General features: G+C 44.2%; 1 protein-coding gene across 4 annotated transcripts in view; it reads right to left on the bottom strand.

Moving 5' to 3' along the window:
* Nucleotides 1-24,675, bottom strand: part of LOC118396445 (harmonin) — a 46,266-nt gene extending 21,591 nt beyond the window's left edge. For 2 of the 4 annotated variants that reach the window (XM_035790660.1, XM_035790661.1), the window contains exons 1-14: nt 24,563-24,675; nt 21,393-21,460; nt 19,732-19,875; nt 19,349-19,487; nt 18,662-18,770; nt 18,530-18,554; nt 18,201-18,258; nt 17,832-18,020; nt 13,099-13,158; nt 12,912-12,968; nt 9,856-9,998; nt 8,517-8,582; nt 8,046-8,179; nt 7,202-7,278 (exon numbers count right to left, since the gene is read on the bottom strand). In XM_035790660.1, the coding sequence (XP_035646553.1) occupies nt 7,202-7,278; nt 8,046-8,179; nt 8,517-8,582; nt 9,856-9,998; nt 12,912-12,968; nt 13,099-13,158; nt 17,832-18,020; nt 18,201-18,258; nt 18,530-18,554; nt 18,662-18,770; nt 19,349-19,487; nt 19,732-19,875; nt 21,393-21,460; nt 24,563-24,598 (1,305 nt within the window). In that variant the 5' untranslated portion in view covers nt 24,599-24,675. The other 2 variants (XM_052465483.1, XM_052465484.1) reach the window with 1 other exon arrangement.
* Nucleotides 24,676-26,316: the final 1,641 nt, after the last annotated feature.

Below are 26,316 nucleotides of genomic sequence, written 5' to 3'. Positions count from 1 at the left end.
GGATGGTGATGACACATGGTAATTGACCAGTTGGGAGCAGAGTAAAGACAGGGTCTCCTCCTGATAAGGAAGTTAGCACCGGTACACTAACCAGCCTTGTCTGGTGCAGCAGAGAAACAGCGTGAACAAACGTAGCACCCCGGCTAGGGAGAGTGACAGGAGAACACAGCAAGCATGCGGAGAGGGGTTGAGGGTGTTTAGGGAGAGGGAGAGAGGAGGAGTAGGCGGACAGTGCTGAGTCTGTGTTTCTTACCAGGCCCTCAGCGTGTAGGGTAGGTCGATGGGACTGATTCTGGGACAGCATGACTGGTTTAGACATGACAGGGGCCATCTGACGCCTCTGGTTGGGCGGGCTAGGAGCGATTTGCTATTAGGAACATCCGAGGAGTGGCAGAAAGGACAGCAAACAATGGGGTTACAGCGGGCTTCAGTGAGCAGAGCGCCATGGACATTATTGATAAGAAAACATAGGGATTCTACTACATTGTTAATGCTGTAAATTACTATTGTAGCTGGCAACTGCAGATTTTTTAGGGAATATCTACATAGGTGTACAGAGGCCCATTACCAGCAACCATCACTCCTCTGTTCCAATGGCACGTTGTGTTAGCTAATCCAAGTTTATAATTTTAAGGGCTATTTGATCTTTAGAAAACCCTTTTGCAATTATGTTAGTACAGCTGAAAACTGTTGTGCTGATTAAAGAAGCAATACAACTGGCCTTCTTAAGACTAGTTGAGTATCTGGTACATCAGCATTTGTGGGTTCGATTACAGGCTCAAAATGGCCAGGCACATTCTTCTGAAACTCATCAGCCTATTCTTGTTCTGAGAAATGACGGCTATTCCATGTGAGAAATTGTCAAGAAACTGAAGATCTGGTAAAACGCTGTGTACTACTCCCTTCACAGAACAGTGTAAACTGGCTCTAACCAGAATAGAAAGAGGAGTGGGAGGCCCCGGGGGGAACAACTGAGCAAGAGGACAAGTACATTAGTGTCTAGTTTGAGAAACAGGCGCCTCACAATTCCTCAACTGGCAGCTTCATTAAATAGTACCCGCAAAACACCAGTCTCAACGTCAACAGTGAAGAGGCGACTCTGGGATGCTGGCCTTCTAGGCAGAGTTCCTCTGTCCAGTGTCTGTGTTCTTTTGCCCATCTTAATCTTTTATTTTTATTGGCCAGTCTGAGATATGGCTTTTTCTTTGCAACTCTGCCTAGAAGGCCAGCATCCTGGAATGACTACACTGTATTTCTGATCAATTTGTTGTTATTTGAATGGACTTTTTTCTAAGTGACTCCAAACTTTTGTATATGTGGTATATATGATATATGTTTAACCCCGTAAGATCAGAGCCCTGGGAATGTTCCAGAACTGTGAAGAACTCTAAATTCAACAGCTCTCCAGCTTGTCTAAACATTTGCTGACATCACAGAAGAACTTCCTCCACTACAGGAGCGATCTAGGCAGGCTCCACTGACCACTCTCTCAAAGATCGAATGACGGGAGGGAGCAGACTTACCAGGGAATTGCTTACATTGGAGATGCCACTGATATGGGAAGTGTTTCTCATCACCTGAACCAGGAAAACACAGTAGTATCATGTACTTATCCCTGAATGACCATTATAGAACACTACTGGAATTGTAATGTCACACACACACACACACACACACACACACACACACACACACACACACACACACACACACACACACACACACAGTGGTGGTTTCAAATGGAACACACATGTAGGAAGGGAGATATCATGCACTTGAAGAGGAGCTATTCAGTCGTGACTCACAACTTCTCTCGTCTACACACGATCTTACCCACCATGTCACACCATGCATTTCTACACCCACTGCTGTCAAATACGATAACACAATACAAAATCAGAGCCACCGCAAACAGACCGAATAAAATCCAACAACTGCATCCATGGTTGCACTTCATCGGAGAGGAAGTTGACATTGTTCTTCACAGCGCGACTCAGTGATGTGTTTCCTCTCCCTTTCATGAATGAAATAACCATGCATCTTCCCGGCACAGATCATGCAGAGTACCGTCCTTAAACATTCCCCTGCCCCCTTGGATGTTCTGAGATCTGAAGGAACAAGATGTTAGCAGGAATGTAACAGCATCTCTTCCCTCAACCAATTGGGTGGTTTAGTGGGTGCCATCACAGTAGTTGCTAACACCTGTCCGCTCCTATCAGCTCTGCTTAAAACGTTTTTGGGGGAAGGGCAAGGGAAACAGGCTAGGGGTTGTTTTCAAACCAAGCCATAGTCACACCAGGGAGGCTACCTTAGGGCTGGAGGGGTAGGACATTTCACTGGCGTTGGACGAGTAGTAACCGCCCCTCGGCATGTACCCGCCCCCTTCCCATTCGCTCCTTGTCTCTGGGGGACTGGTGGGGTGGTGGTGGTACCCTCCATGGGACCCTCCCCCCAGCTGCTCCTCAGGGTACTGGGAGGGTGGGGGCGTAGAGGGTGGGGCAGGAGGAGGGGGAGGCTGAGGGGAGGGACGGGGAGAGGACGGGGGCCTGTAGGACTGGAAGGTAGGGGGATAGTGTGAGGAGGAGGGAGGAAAGTGGGAGATTGGGGTAGGAGGGTAGTGAGAGGAGATGGAGGTAGGAGGGTACTTAGAAAAAGGAGGTGGAGGGGGAGGTGGGGGTGGAGGTGGGGGTGGCGGAGGAGGAGGAGGAGGAGGAGGAGGAGGGGGGTGGCGTCCTCTGGAGGCCGCGGTAGAAGCAGAGGGAGGGGTCTTGCGGGTGGAGGGGGGAGAAGGGGGGAGGCGTTGGGGCAATGGTCGTGGTGAGGCAGGAGAGAAGTTGGGGATGGTGGGGTTGAGTCTGGGAGAGGGTGGAGGGAGAGGCAGGGGGGGCGGGGGCTGGGAGGAAGAAGGCTGGGTGGGGGCCAGTCTCTTCAGGGGCCCCCTCAGGCTCTGGTCCACCTCATCCAAGTTCAAATCATCAAGGTCAGTGGTGGCCAGCTGGAGACCCCCGGGGAAACGCCTCACCATGGGCCCAGAGGCAGGAGACCGAGGAGGGGACATCTGAAGGACAAGCCCAGCCTCTCAGACACTCACAACCACAGAGCTATCATGGTACACACAGTCACAGAGCATTGTGGCCTACGAAAAATCTATTAATTAGCAACAGAAGGGAAAAAACATGAAATGATTGAGGAAAAGTTACTACATATACAAGTATCAAATGTGATAGGACCACCGGTGTTCCTAGCTGATACACAGATAAGAGAAGGAGTTCTAGATGTACCTCTGGGGACTCGTTCTCCACACAGGAAATCTGTTCCAGGCGTGTCTGACAGAGACGTTCCACCCAGTGCTGCACCTTCTCTGACTCCTCCAGATCCTCCCGCTCTGTCTCTGACACCTGGGGCACGGCACAGCGCAACGCAATACTCAAGCCTGGGTCCACTCCCGTGTAGAAAAACATACTGTATAACTCAAGGCTGGGTCCCTGATTCTTGTATAGAACAACATACTGTATAACTCAAGGCTGGGTCCCTGATTCTTGTATAGAACAACATACTGTATAACTCAAGGCTGGGTCCCTGATTCTTGTATAGAACAACATACTGTATAACTCAAAGCTGGGTTAGGGCTTAGTCATACACCAAAGTATAAATGAATAAAGAAGACCCACCCTATTGACAAGATGCTGATGGGAAGTCAACTCAGAAGATGAAAGTCACTCTTTTCTCATTTTATGTTATTTCCTCACTCATACATAATCACGTTCCACAGAACTCCTACCTCCTGCGCCAGTCTACTGATCCTTACTCCTACCTCCTGCATCAAACTACTGATCATTACTCCTACCTCCTGCGCCAGTCTACTGATCATTACTCCTACCTCCTACGCCAGTCTAATGATCAATACTCCTACCTCCCGCGTCAGTCTACTGATCACTACTCCTAACTCCCGCATCAGTCTACTGATCATTACTCCTACCTCCCGCGCCAGTCTACTGATCATTACTCATACCTCCTGCGTCAGTCTACTGATCATTACTCCTACCTCCTGCGCCAGTCTACTGATCATTAATCCTACCTCCTGTGTCAGTCTACTGATCATTACTCCTACCTCCTGCGTCAGTCTACTGATCATTACTCCTACCTCCCGCGCCAGTCTACTGATCATTACTCCAACCTCCCGCGCCAGTCTACTGATCATTACTCCTACATCCTGCGCCAGTCTACTGATCATTACTCCAACCTCCCGCGCCAGTCTACTGATCATTACTCCTACCTCCCGCACCAGTCTACTGATCATTACTCCTACCTCCCGCACCAGTCTACTGATCATTACTCCTACCTCCCGTGCCAGTACTCCTACCACCCGTGCCAGTCTACTGATCATTACTCCTACCTCCCGCACTAGTCTACTGATCATTACTCCTACCTCCTGCGCCAGTCTACTGATCATTACTCCTACATCCCGCGCCAGTCTACTGATCATTACTCCTACATCCCGCGCCAGTCTTCCGATCCTTACTCCTACCTCCTGCGCCAGTCTACTGATCCTTACTCCTACCTCCTGCGCCAGTCTACTGATCATTGGTCCTACCTCCTGCGCCAGTCTACTGATCATTACTCCTACCTCCTGCGCCAGTCTACTGATCCTTACTCCTATCTCCTGCGCCAGTCTACTGATCCTTACTCCTACCTCCTGCGCCAGTCTACTGATCCTTACTCCTACCTCCTGCGCCAGTCTACTGATCATTACTCCTACCTCCCGCGTCAGTCTACTGATCATTACTCCTACCTCCTGCGCCAGTCTACTGATCATTACTCCTACCTCCTGCGTCAGTCTACTGATCCTTACTCCTACCTCCTGCATCAGTCTACTGATCCTTACTCCTACCTCCTGCATCAGTCTACTGATCCTTACTTCTACCTCCTGCGTCAGTTTACTCATCATTACTCCTACCTCCTGCGCCATTCTACTGATCATTAATCCTACCTCCTACGCCAGTCTGTTGATCAATACTCCTACCTCCCGCGTCAGTCTACTGATCATTACTCCTACCTCCCGCGCCAATCTACTGATCCTTACTCCCATCTCCTGCGCCAGTCTACTGATCATTACTCCTACCTCCTGCGCCAGTCTACTGATCCTTACTCCTATCTCCTGCGCCAGTCTACTGATCCTTACTCCTACCTCCTGCGCCAGTCTACTGATCCTTACTCCTACCTCCTACGCCAGTCTACTGATCATTACTCCTACCTCCCGCGTCAGTCTACTGATCATTACTCCTACCTCCCGCGCCAATCTACTGATCCTTACTCCCATCTCCTGCGCCAGTCTACTGATCATTACTCCTACCTCCTGCGTCAGTCTACTCATCATTACTCCTACCTCCTGCGCCATTCTACTGATCATTAATCCTACCTCCTACGCCAGTCTGTTGATCAATACTCCTACCTCCCGCGTCAGTCTACTGATCATTACTCCTACCTCCCGCGCCAATCTACTGATCCTTACTCCCATCTCCTGCGCCAGTCTACTGATCATTACTCCTACCTCCTGCGTCAGTCTACGGATCATTACTCCTACCTCCCGCGTCAGTCTACTGATCATTACTCCTACCTCCCGCGCCAGTCTACTGATCATTACTCCTACCTCCAGCGCCAGTCTACTGATCATTACTCATACCTCCCGCGCCAGTCTACTGATCATTACTCATACCTCCCGCGCCAGTCGACTGATCATTACTCCTACATCCTGCGCCAGTCTACCGATCATTACTCCTACCTCCCGCGCCAGTCTACTGATCATTACTCCTACCTCCAGCGCCAGTCTACTGATCATTACTCATACCTCCCGCGCCAGTCTACTGATCATTACTCCTACCTCCCGCGCCAGTCTACTGATCATTACTCATACCTCCCGCGCCAGTCTACTGATCATTACTCATACCTCCCGCGCCAGTCTACTGATCATTACTCATACCTCCCGCACCAGTCTACTGATCATTACTCCTACATCCTGCGCCAGTCTACCGATCATTACTCATACCTCCCGCGCCAGTCTACTGATCATTACTCCTACCTCCTGCGCCAGTCTACTGATCATTACTCCTACCTCCCGTGCCAGTCTACTGATCATTACTCCTACCTCCTGCGCCAGTCTACTGAGCATTACTCCTACCTCCCGCGCCAGTCTACCGATCACGATACCTACCTCCTGCACCAGTCTACTGATCTTCAGCTGCTTCTCTCGTTCATACATCTCCTCCTTCTCTGCAGCCAGCTTGAGCTCAAACTCCATCTCCTTCTTGTTTTTCCTCTGTTCCTGCAGGGTGTCTGTGTTGGACACCTTCTTCTTCTTCCTCTTCTTCTCTCCTTTCTGAGATATCATTCATATTCATCGTTACGGAAACCAGGGAGAAACCAGAACCCATTCCACCCCAAACCGTCCAAACCGTCCAAGGACCAAGACTAGAAACTGCACAGTAAGGTTCGACAATAATATATTATAGAACCGCCACGGCACTGTGGTGACAGAACCAGTAAACGAGTGATGTTATGTTTGCTCAAAGTTAAATATGTCCGTTAGATTTGACAGAACACATCTCACAGCACACCAAACCGCGACCGTACAGAATACCTTGCGGAGCGTGGGCAGCTTCCCTTCGTAGCGATAAAACCATCCGAAAGCTATAGAGAGAAAAAAAACAATGCCAAACAGAGTCACTCGGATGCCGAGGCAGGAATTAGCCTGGTCCCACATTTGTTTGTGCTTTCACCTACTCCACTGTCATTGTCAAGCCAAACCTGCATTGCATGACAATTCCACGTAGAGAGCAGGAACAGACTGACACTCAGGCTAAGGAGGACTCAGAGCAGAACTTTCAGCAACTATGGAGAAAAAGCATGCGACAGTTCGGCAACTGAATCCACCTGCACGCGGCAGAAATGAATGGAGAAAGACAGCTCAAAGGGTTGTATTGAGAAAGATGGCACCGTGTTAAGAGGAATGCTAGGCAGTTTCTGAAATACATGAACAGCTAGCTAAAGCAGAAACAGCCTAGCATCCAGGCTATCCCTACTAAGGTGTGGGAGCCTGTCAGTGGGTTTTGATTGTCAAAGGAAATCGAGCATGTAGTGCGTGGTATTGTAGTGCGTCTCTGACACTGCGATCTGTGGGTACACTGTGAGACCCGTCACTCACTTCACTCCCCACTTCCTCCTCCTCCTCCTGCTGCTCTTCATCGTCGTTGTCAGCCTGAAAAGAGCTTGCTCCAATGTCTGGCAGTGGAGGAAGTCAGAGAAGCACGGCACACAGTGGAGGAAGAGAGGAGACAGACAGCATGCAAAGAGGTGAAACACAACTGTAAGTCTAGGCCCTTACAGTTTCTGCTGATCTACACGGCCTTCCTTGGATCTATTCATTCATCTGTAGCCCTCAAACGCAACTCTGGACCTCAAAGACAGTCCCACTGCATTTTGTCATTGTTCCCCTCGAGTCAGGGGCGCTCCTGTAGTCAGGAAGCGCCAAGTCCAAGAGGTTTCTAAACAGCTTCTACCCCCAAACCATAAGACTCCTGAACATATAATCAAATGGCTAACGAGACTATTTGCATTACCCCCCCTACTCTCTGTTGTTATCATCTATGCATAGTCACTTTAATAACTCTACCAACATGTAAATATTACCTCAACTAACCGGTGCCCCCCGCACAGTGGCTCTTTACTGGTACCCCCCTGTATATGGTCTCGCTATTGTTATTTTGCTGCTGCTCTTTAATTACTTGTTACTTTTATTTCTTATTCTTCTTTGTATTTTTTTTAAAGTAAGCATTTCGCTGTAAGGTCTACTACACCTGTTGTATTCAGCGCACGTGACTAATAAAATATGATTTTATTTAGACCTGTGACACCAGGTGTGTGCAATTAATTATCAGGTAGAAAAGAAAACCAGCAGGCTCCGGACCTTCTGGGGTCAGAGTTGAGTACCCCTGCTCTACAGATTCATTAGACACTATCAGAGGTACCACCTGACCTACTGTTCTTACCAGAGTTCTTGGACTTGGGGGGTGCGGTGTTGATTTCAGGCGGGGCCGGGGAGGGACTCTTGGTTTTGGGTTGCTCTCTAGGCGCCCAGTCCTCCTCCCACTCCCTGTGGTGCTTCCTCTCCGCAGCCTCGATCCTACGCACACACAGGCACGCACACAAACGCATGCATCCACACAAGCGCGCGCACATAGACACACACAGGTCAGGAGGTCACTGGGTCATCCCAACTAAACAGTCTCTGATATAGTTGTGAACACACAAGAGAACTGAAGCTCTCTGAGCTCAACTACACGGTCTGTGAAGTTTTGATAGATCCTGGGTTCCCTTCATGCAATACTCCCAGTCCCTGACTGATCTGCCTGTTTGACTACAGAAATAATTTGCCATAGGCGTAACATTACGTACGTAACATACACAATACATATATAACAGAAAGAGAAATGAATTTGCAAAGCGGGGTAAAAACCCACTTCTCCATCTCCTTCCGATAGCGTTCCTCTTCCTCTGCAGTCTTCTGAGAAATCTCCATCTTTCTCCTGTTCGCAACACAAAGAAACATTCATATGTATTTATATGTGCGGTATGGATGACTAAAATCCAATTTTATGGGAAATAACAACATATTCTGAAATTGTATAGGACTGAGACACTGTATATACTACAGCCTATTATTCTGGAGATAGCGTCAGTATGATAGATTCACTATGTTAGCTATGTTGATGACAGGGTTTGTACACTGAGTGTACAAAACGTTAAGAACACCTGCTCTTTGACAAACTGACCAGGTGAATCCAGGTTAGAGGTTATGATCCCTTATTGATTTAACTTGTTAAATCCACTTCAATCAGTGTAGATGGGGCGGAGACAGGTTAAAGAATGATGTTTAAGATGGCAACGGGGCAAGACAAAATATTGAAGTGCCTTTGAACGGGGTTTGCAACGCTGCTGGGGTTTTTCACGCACAACAGTTTCCCTGGTTATCAAGAATTGTCCACCACCCAAACGACATCCAGCCAACTTGACACAACTGTGGGAGGCATCGGGGTCAACATCGGCCAGCATCCCCGTGGAAAGCTTTCAGACACCTTGTAGTGTCCATGCCCAGACGAATTGAGGCTGTTCTGAATATTAGGATATACACTGGCATACTCAGTGGTATATCTCATTTGTCAATCAGGGAAAAAAACAAATATTTTGTTTTGCTCGTCCCTGATTGCTATCACTGCTAGTGAAACGCCTGTTATTTTCTAGTGTACAGAGCCAAGAGATAAAGTCTCTGTGCTCTATGGCTGTCAGCACCTGACTATTTTGGCAAACTGAACGTGGGTTATCAAGTGAAAACCAACATACAGTATGTTTCAGTCCTCACGTATTGTCTGTGCTCCCCCTCTCTCTCTCTTGGTGTGTCAAGAGAGGCATCTGTTCATAAAGCATATGCACAGACAACAATAACCTTTAGCAAAAATACATAATGATCAGTTTATGAATTCCCAATTGCCAAAAGCTTCAGCTCTCTGAATAAAATAATAATTTATAGTCATCAATTGTTGGTTTTGATGCATTTTATGTCCAACCTTCCCATCATTATTTGGGCTGCCTATTCTGTACAATAGCTCAGTACAATCGTTTTCCCTCCAAAGGGCCTTATCTATTCTGATAAAGCCCCAGCCACACTGGAAATATGTTTGACCACTTCTTTGAGTTGCCCTTGATGATTTTAAATGCCATACATCCAATGATGTGGTTTAAATTGGGGTTTAAATCTCAAAACCAATCAACCAATCAATCAGTCCACTGATATCCACTCACTGCCTCTCTTTCTCCTGCTGCTCCTTGACCATCTTGTTAGTCTCCAGGGCAACCCTTTTCTGGTGCATCAACTCTCTTCTGTCCAGCTCCCTGCGAGCCTCCACCGCCAGACGCTCCTCGTCTGTCATAAACAACTCACTGCCCTGTGGGGTGGAGGGGGGGGTGGGGTCAGAGGATTCAAATATCTCAATTTTTAAACATTTGGTGTGCCTTAGAATTAAAAACCTCCTATCGATTACCAAACGTTGTATATATAATGTATGCCTCTGGGGTTGGACACCCAAACATTTGATACGGCTGACAGCCTGTTCTGAACTGGAGCAACTCGTGCGACAACAAGTTGCCCCTCCCCCATCCCTCCCGCTGATTGGGCACTTTTTGTCTGTGAAGTAAGAGGACTGTATTTTGAAAGATGAGACGTTTGAGGATTATAACAAATACAGCGTGGATGTCATACAAGCCATATCATAAAACTGATGCCATAAACCGTGTCACTATGTTTGATGTACAGTTAGTTACAAGATGACATGACATCACACCCTGGGTTGTTCTGAACGGAATGAGACGATGTTTGTCGATTGAGAGAAAGGAAAATGTGCTGCAGCACACGCACCTGAATGCACTCGTGACTGCGTTCTATACAAACCAAGATTCAGTCTTATTTGAGGCGTCAGGTAGCCTAGTGGTTAGAGCGTTGGGCCAGTAACTGAAAGGTTGCTAGATTCAATCCCGGACCTGACAAGGTCAAAATCTGTCGTTCTGCCCCTGAACAAGGCAGTTAACCCACTGTTCCTAGGCCGTCATTGTAAATAAGCATTTGTTCTTAACTGACATGCCTAGTAAAATAAATAAATAAACTGTTGTGTTTTGGTCTAATCATTGTTTATTTGTATTTGTATTTATTGTTTCACCTTTATTTAACTAGGCAAGTCAGTTAAGCACAAATTCTTATTTAAGAACAAATTCTTATGTTCCCATAATCTCCAAACTGTGCCCTTTCAATTACTAGCATGGTTATGCGTATACCTTTCATATCTCTTCTGTAAGAAACATTTCAATTTAGCCCTAACCACGAGTGTAATTTACTCAGCCACCAGACCTGTGTGGAAGCACCTGCTTTCAAGACTTTGTATCCCTCTTTAACTCAAGCATTTCCTTTATTTTGGCAGTTAACTGTATGTCACCGTTGTTAACTCGCTCAAGTATAAGGACGAATCAATAAGAGGCACTCCGCACTTGTTTGCACACAAAGCAACAGAACATTTACACAGGAACAATTCTCAATTGAACGGTACCTCCTCTGCTAGCAGTAAATGAGAGGAGACGTCGTGTCGCAAGAACACAGCCCTGTAACTGAGGCCTGATGACAACCACCTTGGTAAATGACTTTCCGAAATGAGTCATGTTTTCCTCCAGAAGCAGACTTTAAATGTAAATGTAACATGTTCGAAAGATAGACACACACATTATCCTACTCTGTAGGTGGATATAATGCAGATCACAGGAGGTCGGTGGCACCTTAATTAGGGAGGAGGGGCTCGTGGTAATGGCTGGAGCGGAATCAGTGGAACGGTATCAAATACATCAAACACGCGGTTTCCACGTGTCTGATGCCATTCCATTTGCTCCGTTCCAGCCATTATTATGAGCCGTCCTCCCAGCAGCAGCCTCCACTGATGCAGATGTTGTTGTCTACTGCATTACCTGTGTAAACTGTGGTGCAGGTATAAAGCCTACTTGGCTCTAGGGTAAACTTGGATAAAAGATAGATTTTTATCAAAGTTATTCACATTTTCCAAAATTGTCAAAACTGCTAGGGGTATGAGAGACTCCAGTAGGAACTAACATGCTGAACACACCGCTCACATTGCAAAATAATGTACACATACATGTTATTCAATCATTCAATCCAAACTGCTCGAGGGTGCCAACGAGCATCTGCGTAGCCAGGTGCTAAAGTAGAACTTGGTTCTATTTTGTATGCTTGACGCGCTGCAAGTCCCGCCCCTCCCATCTCCAGTCCAGTTGGTGGAGGTAATGCACCTTAAAGTTGGTTGCCAACCTCCATGAAGAAGAACAAGACCGAAGGAGGAGAGATCACTGGAAACTAACTAGGTTTCCCCTTTTATCTATGGAATAATTGTCGGCCTAGAGAACACATGATTTTGTGACTCAAAATGAGTCAAAATTCTACAAAGATACAGAAAAAAAGGACCTTGTGCATTTCAGGTAAAATAACAACCCAATGTTTATATCCCAGGACAAATTAGCTACCAACAGCAAGCTAGGTAATGGTCATGAATGTTTCATGTGTTTCGACCTCTCCCCAAATGAATATAGTTGGTTCATAGATCGTTTTGATATTTCAACCTGCGTGTCCTGATCGCGTCTGGGATGAATGGACAAAATCAATATGCCTGTGATGTCAGAGTCTAGTCAGCATGTAAAAGTAATAAATCAAGTAAGACTCGGCTGCAGATAAATTGGGGAAATGTTAAGGAAGCACTATTCATAGAGCCGGCCCTAGGCATAAGTGACATAAGCAACCTCTTAGGGTCCCGCGGCCGCTAGTTGGAGTCTCAATTTAGTGTTGAGAGTTAGAGTAGTAGAACACACAAGGTGCAGTTTCGAAATGTGTTTGGGCATCAGCAGGTTTTCTTTTGTTATGTCAGTCCCTGAAAGTCACTAATTTAGCGTATGTCAGTAAAACATTTTTAGATTGGTAAATCAGTCTAGCCAGCTATAAAAACTTGTAGTAATCACGGTCAGATTACAGACTGAGCACGCAGGACACGTGCAAAACTGTATCTCTGCCCTATGGCAAAATGAGTCGAGTTGCATGCAAATAGTTCTAAAATTGCTAAATCTTCTCTCCGCTCCATGGCAAAATGTGTATAATTGCAGCAAACTTGCTTCAAAACTGCGACATTTTCTCTAAGCCCCATGGCAAAACGTGCAGAATTGCAGGAAGTGTACTTACATTTTTTCTCTCCGATGTCAAGCGGGGGGCCACTAAAATGTTTTGGGGGTGGGGGAGGCCCTGGCGGTGTACTTACTGCGCCGGTGAGAACTGTGATGGTTAGACTCCTGCTACTCTTCAGAACTCTTACAGCCTGCAGACGCAATAAAGACAAAACTTAACTGAGCAATAAAAACAAAACTTTCCAAAGCAAATTCATTATTTACCAAGCAAAACAGTTTTCTGGATGTATCAAACCTTTGTCTGCATTTCATGTGCCCTACCTCTTTGTGGTCCAGATTGGTGAATTCCACCCCGTTCACCTCCACGATCTGGTCACCAATCTACCAACACAAAACACAATACAATCCACAATTCTAACCATGTTAAAACACACACACATTTCAGTACTTTATTTGGTTCCACATTGGGACATTGTGGCATACTAGGACCCAAATACAGTGCCTTCATTCTTAGGGATAGCCTCCTTTTTTCAATTTTCGCCTAAAATGACATGCCCAAATCTAACTGCCTGTAGCTCAGGTCCTGAAGCGGGGATATGCATATTCTTGGTATAATTTGAAAGGAAACACTTTGCAGTTTGTGGAAATGTGCATTGAATGTAGGAGAATATAACACAATAGATCTGGTAGAAGAAAATACAAAGAAATAAACAACTTATTTTCTACCACCTTCTTTGAAATGCAACAGAAAGGTCCCAAATCTAGCCATCACTCTGGTTGTAATTCCGATGGTGTCCACAAGAGGCCAGCAGTGTATGTGCTGATAACTTGAAGTATGAGCAAGCTTCAGGATATTTAGTGTGAAGTCACCCAGGTACATTTGGGCAAATCGTGAAGGATACATTTACATATACATGCATTTACATTTACATTTAAAAAATTCTGCTAAAAATATCATCAAATCTGTAGACTTGGACTTTGATTTAGCTTTTCCAGTATTTGTGACCAAATTTGGTGTCTTATAAGATATACTACACTCCTAATGATATAGTGAAGTCTGGTTACATTCTAGGATCTCTGAGGAATACATTTGAATGTAATTTGACTGGTTGAAACAACATTTAGGGTTAGATTTTCACAGATTCCTTTCTTTGCTAATTGAACGAGTGGAAATACAAAATCGATCGTGCATGCTATATAGACATTTTTGGGATATGAAAAATGATTTTATCTAACAAAACGACACTTCATGTTATCTCTGGGACCCTTTGGATGATAAATCAAAACAAGATTTCATAATGTAAGTACACATTTCACCTTCAGAGGTGAATTTAACAAACCTACCGCGGTGAAAAAAAAGTGTTTTGCTGTTAGGAGCTCTCCTCAAACAATAGCATGGCATTTTTTCTCAGTAATAGCTACTGTAAATTGGACAGTCTGGTTATATTAACAATAATTTAAGCTTTCAACCGATATAAGACTCTTTTATGTACAGAAATTAGTTGTTTCTCTAAAATCTGCGATCGTGACACAGGGTGCTGCACGATTTACAACTGCCCCGTTGACGGCACATTTATCCCTAAAAAGTTCATTAAATACATGTTTTCTCACCCATCTACACACAATACCCCATAATGACAAAGTGAAAACATGTTTTTAGACATTTTTGCAAATTTATTGAAAACGAACTAAAGAAATATTTTTTTACAAATAAGTATTCACACCCCTTTGCTATGATACTCCAAATTGAGATAAGGTGCATCCAATTTCCATTGGAAATCCATTGGAAATCCTTTGGAAATCCTTTGGAAATCCATTGGAAATCCATTGGAAATCCTTTGGAAATCCATTGGAAATCCTTTGGAAATCCATTGGAAATCCATTGGAAATCCTTTGGAAATCCTTTGGAAATCCATTGGAAATCCATTGGAAATCCATTGGAAATCCTTTGGAAATCCATTGGAAATCCATTGGAAATCCTTTGGAAATCCTTTGGAAATCCATTGGAAATCCATTGGAAATCCTTTGGAAATCCATTGGAAATCCATTGGAAATCCTTTGGAAATCCATTGGAAATCCTTGAGATGTCACAACAACTTGATTGGAGTCCACCTGGGGCCAATTCAATTGTTTGGACATGATTTAGAACGAAACACGCCTGTGTATAGTATATAAAGTCCCACAGTTGACATGTGCATGTCAGAGCAGAAACTATACAATGAAGTCCAAGGAACTGTACGTAGATCTCTGAGATAGAACTGTGATGAGGCATATATGAGGCATATATCTGAGGCATATATCTGAGGAAGGCTATAAAACTATTTCTAGAGTGTTGAATGTTTCCAGGAACACAGTGGGAAATTGAAAAAAATATGGAACTACCCAGACTCTGCCTAGAGCTGGCCGTCCAACCAAACTGAGCAACTGGCCAAAAAGGGCCTTGGTCAAGGTAGTGACCAAGAACCCAATGACCACTCTGACAGAACTACACAGTTTCTTGGCTGAGATGGGAGAACCTGACAGAACTACAGCAGTCTCTACAGCACTTCACCAATCTGGGCTTTATGGGAGAGTGGTGAAACGGAAGCCACTCCTGAGAAAAAGGCACATGACAGCATGCCTGGAGTTTGCAAAAAGACTTTGAGAGCATATGGAAAACATTGTACTCTTTGGCCTGAATGCAAAGCATTATGCCTGGAGAAAACTAGGCACAGCTCATCACCAGTCTAACACCATCCCTACCATGAAGCATGGTGGTGGCAGCATCATACTATGGGGATGCTTTTCAGCAGCAGGGACTGGGAGGCTGGAAAGGATAAAAGGAACAATGATTTGAGCTAAAATACAGGCAGATCTTTGATGAGACTGGGGCGAAAGATTTATATTCCAACAAGACAATGACCCCAAGCATACAGCCGAAGCAATGCTGGAATGGCTTCAGAACAAGTATGTGAAAGTCCTTGAGTGGCCCAGCCAAAGCCCAGACTTGAATACCATTGAAAATCTGTGAAAAGACTTGAAGATTGTTGTTCACCGCCACTGCCCATCTAATTTAACAGTGCTTGAATCTACAAGGAAGAATGGACAAAAATCCCCAATTCCAGATGTGCAAAGCTGATACAGACATACCCAAGATGGCTCAAAGCTGTAATCGCCACCAAATGTGTTTCTACAAAGTATTGACTGAGGGGTGTGAATAATTATGTAAATGAGAGATTTCTGTATTTCATTTTCAATAAATTAGCAAAAATGTTAAAACATATTTTCACTTTAACATTATGGGGTACTGTGTGTAGATACCTCTGTAACCGTAAAAGCTTGGTTTTCATGCATGTTAACATCAGAAGCCTCCTCCGTAAGTTTGTTTTATTCACTGCTTTAGCACACTACACCAACCCTGATGTCTTAGCCTTGTCTGAATCCTGGCTTAGGAAGGCCACCAAAAATTCTGGAATCTCCATCCCCAACAACAACATTTCCTGTCAAGATAGTACTGCCAAAGGGGGTGGAGTTGCAATCTACTGCAGAGACAGCCTGCAGAGCTCTGTCGTACTATCCAGGTCTGTGCCCAAACAGTTCGAGCTTCTACTTTTAAAAATCCACCTTTCCAGAAATAAGTCTCTAAATGTTGCCACTTGTTGTAGAGCCCCCTCAGCCCCCAACTGTGCCCTGGACACCATATGTGAATTGATTATCCCCATCTATCTTCAGAGTTCGTACTGTTAGGTGACCTAAACTGAGATATGCTTAACACCTCGGCCATCCTACAATCTAAACTAGATGCCCTCAATCTCACACAAATTATCAAGGAACATACCAGGTACAACGCTAAATCCGTAAATATGGGAACCCTCATAGATATCATCCTAACCAACTTGCTCCACAAATACAGCTCTGCTGTCTTCAACCAGGATCTCAGCGATCACTGCCTCATTGCCTGCGTCCATAATGGGTCCGCAGTCAAACGACCACCCCTCATCACTGTCAAACGCTCCCTAAAATACCTTTATAATCGACCTGGCCCGGGTATCCTGGAAGGATATTAATCGAGAATTTCAATAAGCACTTTTCTATGGCCGGCCATGCTTTCCACCTGGCTACCCCTGCCCCGGCCAACAGCTCTGCACCCCCCGCAGCAATAGCCCACCCAACTACCTCATCCCAATACTGTTATTATTATTTTATTTTTTGCACCCCAGTATCTCTACTTGCACATCATCCTCTGCACATCTATCACTCCAGTGTTTAATTGCTAAATTGTAATTATTTCGCCACTATGGCCTATTTATTGCCTTAGATTTTTCTATTGTGTTATTGACTGTTTGTCTATCCCAGAGTTACACACTCTGTGTTTTTGTTTTTGTCGCACTGCTTTATCTTGGCCAGGTCGCAGTTGTAAATGAGAACTTGTTCTCAACTGGCTAACCTGGTTAAATAAAGGTTAAATAAATAATTGAATAAAATGGGTAAGAAATTCAATTCAATCTATTTTGAATTCAGGCTGTAACACAACAAAATGTGAAATAAGTCAAGGGGTATGAATACTTTCTGAAGGCTCTGTAGATGGAATCTTGACACAAACACTCACACAATATTGAGACATGGTTCAGAAAAAGGTTTCCAATCGAGTGAAGATTTCTCATTGATCTTGACAAAACACTATGGGTCCATACTTTTCAGTTGAAACTTGTTCTCTGTCTCAAAATGCGCATCGGCCAATGAAAATTGTTGATGTAGTTGCACATGGCACATTCTGTCAACCGTGGGAGCTTACATAGACAGATGCACTGAGTATAGGGTCTGAATACTTGTGTAAATAAGGTATTTATGTTTTTTATGTTTAATATATTTGCTTTTGAAAAATCTGTTTTTGATTTGTCATTATGGGTTATTGTGTGTAGATTGATGAGGAAAAACATTCATTTAATCCGTTTAAAAAAAGGTTTATGTTCGCAAGTATGGTCCCAACAAGTTGACTGGTTGTCATCGTGATACATTTCTACATGTTCATTACAAAGTGGTTTACGGTACGCTAGACAGGGCCAAACTCTTACCTGCAGTCCTACTTCAGCAGCGAGGGATCCAGATTTGACGTTACTGATGTAGATGCCAGGCTTCTGTGTGGGGCCACTGGAGATGCTGACGCCCATGCCCTTGGTGCCCACCAGGCTCAGGAACACCTTCTTCTCCTTGATCTCCTTCCCTCCCATGGATGCCAGGCCTGCCACACTGCTCTTCTTATCCTGAGAGAGAGAGAGAGAGAGAGAGAGAGAGAGAGAGAGAGAGAGAGAGAGAGAGAGAGAGAGAGAGAGAGAGAGTTTATTAAATTACTAAAATGAGAATGAAGAAGGGCCAAATGGTGCTACACTTCAAAGAATATGAGAGAATATTTCATCTCTAAGAAAAGTGTATCTCATTCTCACCCCAGAATCAGACACAAATTGGTCCACGAACTGCCACTTCAGAGGCTCCTCTGTGGTACTACAGAAGAACAGAAAGCGTGGGATAAATCCGATTCTATATTCATTCATGTATTTATTTCAGCTTTATTTGATCAGGAAGATCCCTTGAGTAAGATTTTGTGAGCAACACCTGGCACAGGAAATACATCAATCAATAATCTAGCTACCATCTCAGTGCTCACCGGATACCCCTTGCCCAGGACAGGATTTCTTGTTTTATTTTGATCACAGTCTTTTCTAAAGCAGAAAGGTGTCAAATACAATACCAACAAAGAGAGGAACAGCCCTACCTCTTCACTGGTATCATCCCAACCTCTGCACAAATAAAAGGATCAAAATTGAAGTAAGTTATGAATATTCACTTTTGTATTTGACATGAGGGTGAGTGCGTATATTGGTTGGGTGGATTTAGTTTAACTTACGCCGGACTTTGAGCGACACGATTTTCTTGGTCTTGATGAGGTTGATGACTTCCTCGTGGATACAGGAAGAGATGGCGTATCCATTGATGCGGACAATCTCATCCCCCATCTGGAGGTCACAAGGAGGTCAGACGTTACGACCCGCACTTTTTATGTAGTGTGACAGTGTGTGGCTACTTTTCTGAGTGTTATATTTCTCAGTGTATGTTTGCCTCTCTTTAGATATTTGACCACATCCCATCCACCCTCCATACTGGTACTACATGACATTGAAAATACGTATTTTGGGTTGAAAATAAGTCAACGTCTTGTGCTCACTGGGTAAGGATGAGTCTCAGAAGTGTTTTTTTTTCTCCTAGATGCGAAGACAGGATGGCTGTGTCACCTCGGCTGTAGCTGTGTGTCAATTTGTGTCACCGGTTATTGAGCTAATGGAAGTGTGTGACATCTTGTCACGCCGGTTGAGGGGAATAACTACAGCAGACTGATGGAAAAGTAGATCCAATCAGTCTGAGTCGTGACTCAGGAGCAAATTGCTTCAGGAAGAGATGAAGGACAGGAAGATACTTAAAAAGTTCCTGGGTGTTTTTACCAAAACGGTTTGTTCCTCGGGTTGACTTTATTCGATGCATGCACAAGTGCTGCACACACAAACACGCACGCAAACAAACACACACACCCACACACCTGCAGGCCACTGTTTCCAGCCTGTCCATCCTTGATGATCTGTGAGATGAAGAGTCCACAACCGAACTCCAGGCCCCCTCTCACGCTCAGCCCCAGACCCTCAGGATGAGTACGATCCAGACGCACCTCCTTCAGCTTACTGCACCACCCGGATGGAGAGAGGGGGGAGGAAAGGGAAGACAGGAGGGGAGAGGGAGAAGGGGTTAGATGGAGGATGACAGTAAAAGGTGGAGGAAGGGGTTATCAATTCTGTGTTATCAAATTGGTGTACATTCTCGTTGCCTATAAGTACTAAGAGAGTAACTACATGGTATAAGACAAGTGCATCTTATTGAAAGTCTATGGTCTCCAGCCTGGTGGGTGGCAGCGACCCCTCCACTCACCGTGACCTCTTGGGGGTGAGCAGGTCGTACTCCACCTGGTGTTTGAGGGGAATGAGGGGCCGGATGGCATCAAACAGCGGCAGGCGGCTGGGCTCGTTGATGACCAGCTTCAGGTCCCCCACCAACACAGGCAGCTCCATGGACCTGAGGGAGAGGGCCGAGGGTCAAAGGACAGCTTCAACGCGCGCGCACGCACGCACGCACGCACGCACACACTGCACAGACATTCAGGGGAGAGCGAGATGTTTTGAATGCCTTTCTTTATCATTCCTATCGTTGACATACGTGATTATGAGGACAAAGGGACTCAAAGCAGCGCACAGAATGACTAGTTCAGAACGGTATGATAAACGCCATGGCCTTATGGGCCATCCAGGATTCCAAGAATGTGCAATCAACCTACCAATTCCAATGGGAACGTATGACCTATGACTATGAATTATTAACGTTTGCCATTTCACTCCTTACTCGTGTATGAACGAGTAAAGGGCTTTAGTGAATAGCTGGCCAGGCTTGGCGGAGCACGGCGGAAAACTGATCATGGGTCTATCCAATGGGGTCTCAGGTCTCTGGCTCCATACAAAGAGCGCATGGAAACCAGCACCACTAATTCCCCTTCACCCCCATTCAGTCCACATTATCGTCATAGTCCTGAATGAAATCCTATCTCCCACCATACACCTGTATACGCACACACAAGCATGCACGCACGCGCACACGCACACGCACACACACACACACACACACACACACACACACACACACACGGGACTTAATCCTCCTATACGTAAATCTGCAATTGGAGAGAAATCAAGGCGTTTGCTTGACCATTTTCCATTTTTTTGTCGAAGTAGAAGTGACACACAAAAAAGGCCATCTTCATTTTGTTCAAGTACTGGCAGACCCACTAACAATCCACTTCCCCAAATAAAGGATCAGCAAATCAGTTGAGTGAGGTTAAATTGTCAGAAAATTGGTCATCCTGAAAAAAAAAGAATAGGTCAATAATTTATCACTAAACTGAAGTGAAAGTCAAACAGAGATGGTGGTACTCACCAGCGGTGGAAAAAGTACCCAATTGTCATACTTGAGTAAAAATAAAGATACCTTAATAGAAAATGACTCGAGTAAAAGTGAAAGTCAACCAGTGAAATACTACTTAAGTAAAAGTCTAAAAGTGTTTTGGTTTTAAAATATACATAAGTATCAAAAGTAAATAGAATTGCTCAAATATGCTTAAGTATCACAAGTAAAAGTATGAATCATTTCAAATGATTTTATATTAAGCAGACTGCACATTTTTTAAAGTTTTTTAAAAGTATGAATAGCCATGGGCACACTCCAACATCATTTACAAACTAAGCATTTGTTTTGAGTGGGTCTGCCAGATCAGAGGCATTAGGGATGACCATGGATGTTCTTTTGATAAGTGTGTGAATTGGACCATTTTCTATCCTGTTAAGCATTTAAAATGTAACGAGTACTTTTGGGTGACAGGGAAAATGTATGGAGTAAAAAGTACATCTTTTTTTTTAGGAATGTAGTGAAGTAAAAGTTGTGACAAATATAAATAGCAAAGCAAAGTACAGACACCCCAAAAAACTACTTAAGTAGTACTTTAAAGTATTTTTACTTAAGTAATTTACAGCACTGGTACTCACTGGTGATACATCCGCAGGACATCGTACAGGTAATCCTTTTCAGCCTCATTATCAATGAGCAGCTCCACCTAAACAGCAAAGGCATCTTTAGTCTCACTCTCATCTTCATCATCACAGACAAGATAGCAGCTGCCAGGGAAGGCTGCGGGCTCTACACTGACACATCCCTCTCTACTGTGGTCCTTTCAGCATAACAGGGGGCATTCCCTTTAGCCCTAGGTTTGTGTGTGTGTGTGTGTGTGTGCGTGTGTGCGCACAGCAGTGTGTGCATCTTACCTTGTAGCGACTGAACTGCTGCAGAAAAGTTTTGAGAAAGCGCTTAGGCCAGTCATTAATATACCCCATCTCCTTCATTAAGGAGGTTGTCGATCCGGCTGTTTGTGAGTGCCTCAGTGTGTGTGTGCGTGTGGGCACCAACCTGTGTATATGTTTGTCAGTGCTGCGTTTTGTGTGCCTGTGCCTGTAAAGCGTTAGCATCAATAGCATCTCTATTGTGTGTTGCTGAAGGTAGAAGGCCAGGTAGCTTTCCTGTTTTCTAGATCCCTTCCCCTTACTAGGACTGTGGGCTGGTACACACACTTATGCCACCGGACTAGGGAGGGGGAGTAAGGGAGCGATAAGGAGGGGTGGAGGTTGGAGGGCGGTTTGGAATAGTGAGGTGAGCAGTGTCACCTTACAGTACATCCCTGTGACAAGCAGTCCTCCACCATCATTTCTTACAATTAGGGGTGACTCAAGGAACCATTGCTGTCAATAGGTTCATATTTGCACCTTTGGTTAGTTGATGGGTTATGGGGGAACCTTTAATGTTTCCTGGAGGAACTCTCTCGCTAGAGTGTGCGGAGCACTCTGAATTTATTTTGATGTTGGATTTGTTGCGCTGCCAAACTCGGAAGAAGATGAAAATATGTGGTTTTTGGCAATGACTTTATGGGATGGCCAGCAACTGGTAAAACATTACCCATTCCTATATCAGTACTATTTTAATATCAATGTTGAATAATACAACATTGGCTGTCAAGCCCATTATATTATATGACTGTATTGAATTGAATTGAATGTATTTTGGGGTAAAAGACATAAACAACTAAATGTACAATGTGGACCCAGAGGATATCACTTAAAATGATTCATTAAAACCCTTGTTTTCAAAGTGGTCCTGTTTGTTTTAATAATAATGTTTATTTTTGATGGTAATGACATTTGTTTATGATGATAATTATTAAGTGTTGGCTTAGTTCGCTAGTTACCTACAGTATCTTCAACCTAGCCTACACTCTTAAAAATGCTTGGTTGTTTGGATGGCCCAACTGCTGGGTAGCAGGCATTGGGTCACTTAGTCAGGTGGTTTTCTTTAAAAAAATTTAAAAAACACGTTTGGTTGTTGATGCTGGGTTATCGATGCTGGGTTATTAAGAAATGACCCAGGTGGTCAGATAAGATGACCGGGGGCGTGGCTTAGTAGGGCCCTGGCTTGCAATATAGTTATTTTTGGCCCAGCGGGTCAGATAAGACGATTGGGGTTGTGTCTTTCAGATAGTTATTTCTGGCCCCCGTATTGTTAAGGTTGAAAACTGAGTTCCTCAAGAGCCTATGCAAATCCTAACGTTGGAAGAGCTACTACTTTCCTACTATGTCATCAGCAATGTTAATATTACAATATGTAATATGCATTTAAATATATATATATATTGTGTACAAACTTATGCACAGGAATGACATTTAACCCTCACAGCTGGCAATCTTTTTCACCCCAAAAGTTTATTTGAGGCTGCTTTTACTTCCAAGAGTGTACAAAGAAAAGGCTTAGAGATAACACACAACACGCACACGCAGACACCTAGGCACACATTACTACACACAAGCTCAACCATGCAGGTTCCTGGGTGTATGACAGTGTATTTATGGTTTGATAAAGCTCTCGGACTCAACATAAAGAGACAGGGTAAGCAACGGTGACTACGCGCAGACTTTAGCAGCCGGAACGGTTGAAGCTAATGTCATAAAGAGCCAGCCAGATACCTCAGCTTATGTTATACAGTATATGAAGACCTATTGTGTTCTCTAAACCCTTAAACTCCCTTATTCTCAAAACGTGCAACAAAGGCACCGAGGTGAATACAACACATACAACAAATAAACTGTAAGAGAAGTTAAGGGCCCACTTCAATCTAACAGTAGCCTATATTCACCTGTCAAAGACATATTTTCTCCACATATTCATTGTCACAAACATGACCAAAAACGCATGCTGTTCTGTTGTCAATCAATCAAATGTATTTATAAAGCCCTTTTTTAGAGCCTTATCTAAAAGTGTTGTTGTTGTTGCTCATGCGTTCCTGCCTGCCAGTCCCCTCTCTGTCTCTAATTGCTGCTGTAAATCGTCCCATCCTTTTCCGCTCGGATGGACATCCCTGACACGGCGGTCTAAATTAACTAATGGGGAGCGACCGAGTGAGAGCCTACAGCATAGAGGACAGATGGCTCTGGGTCCACATTACAGAGGACGGAAAAAACCCAAACGTATCACGTTGCCTTTACACAGCTTCTCTTTTTTTTTATTACATAATTATCCGAATACTGTCACCGTGAGTATCCGTGAACAATTGTATGGCTAAATACAAAATGCATCATCGGTATCTTTGTGTTGGGTCTAGAATGACCAACAGACGAAAATATGTTGGAAACACCAGGTGAACGTTTTGCAATACACACAGTTCACCTGACAAATGACCAGGATAACCAATCAGGAAAGCTGACACACAGGCCATAGGTACTCATGATAATAGCCTATTTTAACTGTACACACTCTCCCTATAATCGACATTGTTATTGTATAGACTATACACACATGTGGTATTAAAAAGGAATATATTAAATTAAATATCCTCACAAGAGGGGGCAACTTTTTAATCCTACACTACAGAGCATTCACTTGTTGTATAACAGTTGTATAACACAACCGTCTCATTTCACAATTGTGAAATAAAGGATGAAACAATTCAATTAAAATCCCAGCCAAAACATGTTAGTCCTACATGAACATTTTCTACAACTATGAAGACATTATAAACGCACCTGTGCAAAAGCATTACCCCAACAGGGTTCAGAGTACATCATAGGACTTTGATAACAGCCAAAACAAAATGAAACACAAATTAAGTTCTTACCTTGTGCCTAAATTCTCGAGCTACTTTTCGTTCCATTTTTGACAAAAGAATAACGCTGACACCGACCGACGTTCTATCTTCCTGTTAGCGGCAGTACCCTCTCAACAGTGGCGCTACCGACAGTGAACGCTGGGTGGTAGACATAAAGAATGATAGAGGCCTCTAGTGGCCCAAAGCCATTATAACATGGGCAGCGCCAATGAGTGCTTCGACCATTCTTCCGCCATTTCAAAGTAGTCAAAGTAGTCGACCGGGTGGGGATTCCTATAGAGTACCACAGTAAGAGTCATAATACCCTGGCATGACGTTTTGATAACCGTGTAAATCTCTCTAGGACAAGGTGACTTTTATCAATATATTTGTCTGTATCACCCCCCCCAAAATAAAAATAAATTAAATGCTAATTAGCTGCTAATATGGCAATCATAAAGATCTTGAAATGCCATGATGATTTGGATGAGACTGCCAAATCAAGGCAAAGGTAAGAATCTCTGGATTAACTATCTAATGTTAGTTAAAGAGTAAAGAGTAAATAAGTAAATAAGCTCAATTTCTTTAAAGTTCTGCATTGAGACAATACCTGTTAGCAAAGAGATTACATGCAGGAGCTTGCAGGGATTTGTAGTTTTGCATGATGTCTACGTTGATGCTGATTAGCATTTTTGTGACAGAGTAAATCGAGCCGAATATATTGTTAAGTCACCTTGTCCGAGAGAGATTTAAAAGGTTATTAAAATGTCAGGTCAGGGTAAGTCTACATGGAACACGGCCCTTATTTGAAGTGTTTCTAAAATCCCCTTTGGAAAAAAATGAATGGTGGAAAAAAAAAGATTGGAACCATTTCCCTGTTTGACCTCTAGATTTTATGGGTATTATGACACCCACACTGCAGGGCTCTATGGGTTGTAGCCTTACTGGCACTGCCCATGTTGTCACAAACACTATGTCATAGATGAGTCCTCTATCTATCTCTATGGTGGTAGATCCCAGCAGTGGCCCCATTCAGAGAATAGCTCCTGGTATTCAGTTGCTGAAGCACTGCTGGGCTGGGGAAAGGCGGATGTTTCCGGTTTTCAGGATACAGTATTTACAATTCAGGAAGCTTCATAATTTAGTTGGTGGGAAAACAACGGTGCAAAGCTAAATATACTGAGCAAAAATATCAACTCAAAATGCAACAATTTTAAAAAGTTTACTGATTTACAGTTCATATAAGGATGGGCATGGGCGCAACCATGGGTTGGTCTGAGAGGGCAGAGGCCCACCCACAGAGGAGCCAGGCCCAGCCATTCAGAATGAGTTTATCCCCCCAAAAGGGCTTTATTACAGACATAAATACTCAGATTTAACAGCTGCCCGGGTGGCAGGTCTCAGACGGTCCTGCATGTGAAGAAGCCGGATGTGGAGGTCCTGGGCTGGCATGGTTACACTTGGTCTGCGGTTGTGAGTCCGGATGGACGTACTGCCAAATTCTATAAAACGACATTGGAGTCGGCTTATGGTAGAGAAATTAATATTACATTTACTGGCAACAGCTGTGGTGGACATTCCTGCAGTCAGCATGCAAATTGCACTCTACCTCAAAACTTGAGACATCTGTGGCATTGTGTTGCGTGAAAAAAAAAAAAATTTTAGAGTGGCCTTTTATTGTTCCCAACACAAGGTGCACCTGTGTAATGATCATGCTGTTTAATCAGCTTCTTCATATGCAACACCTATCACGTGGATGGATTATCTTGGCAAAAGATAAATGC

This window comes from Oncorhynchus keta, chromosome 17, assembly GCF_023373465.1.
Source record: "Oncorhynchus keta strain PuntledgeMale-10-30-2019 chromosome 17, Oket_V2, whole genome shotgun sequence".
Classification (NCBI taxonomy): Eukaryota; Metazoa; Chordata; class Actinopteri; order Salmoniformes; family Salmonidae; genus Oncorhynchus; species Oncorhynchus keta.
This window is presented reverse-complemented; position numbering and strand designations above follow the sequence as displayed.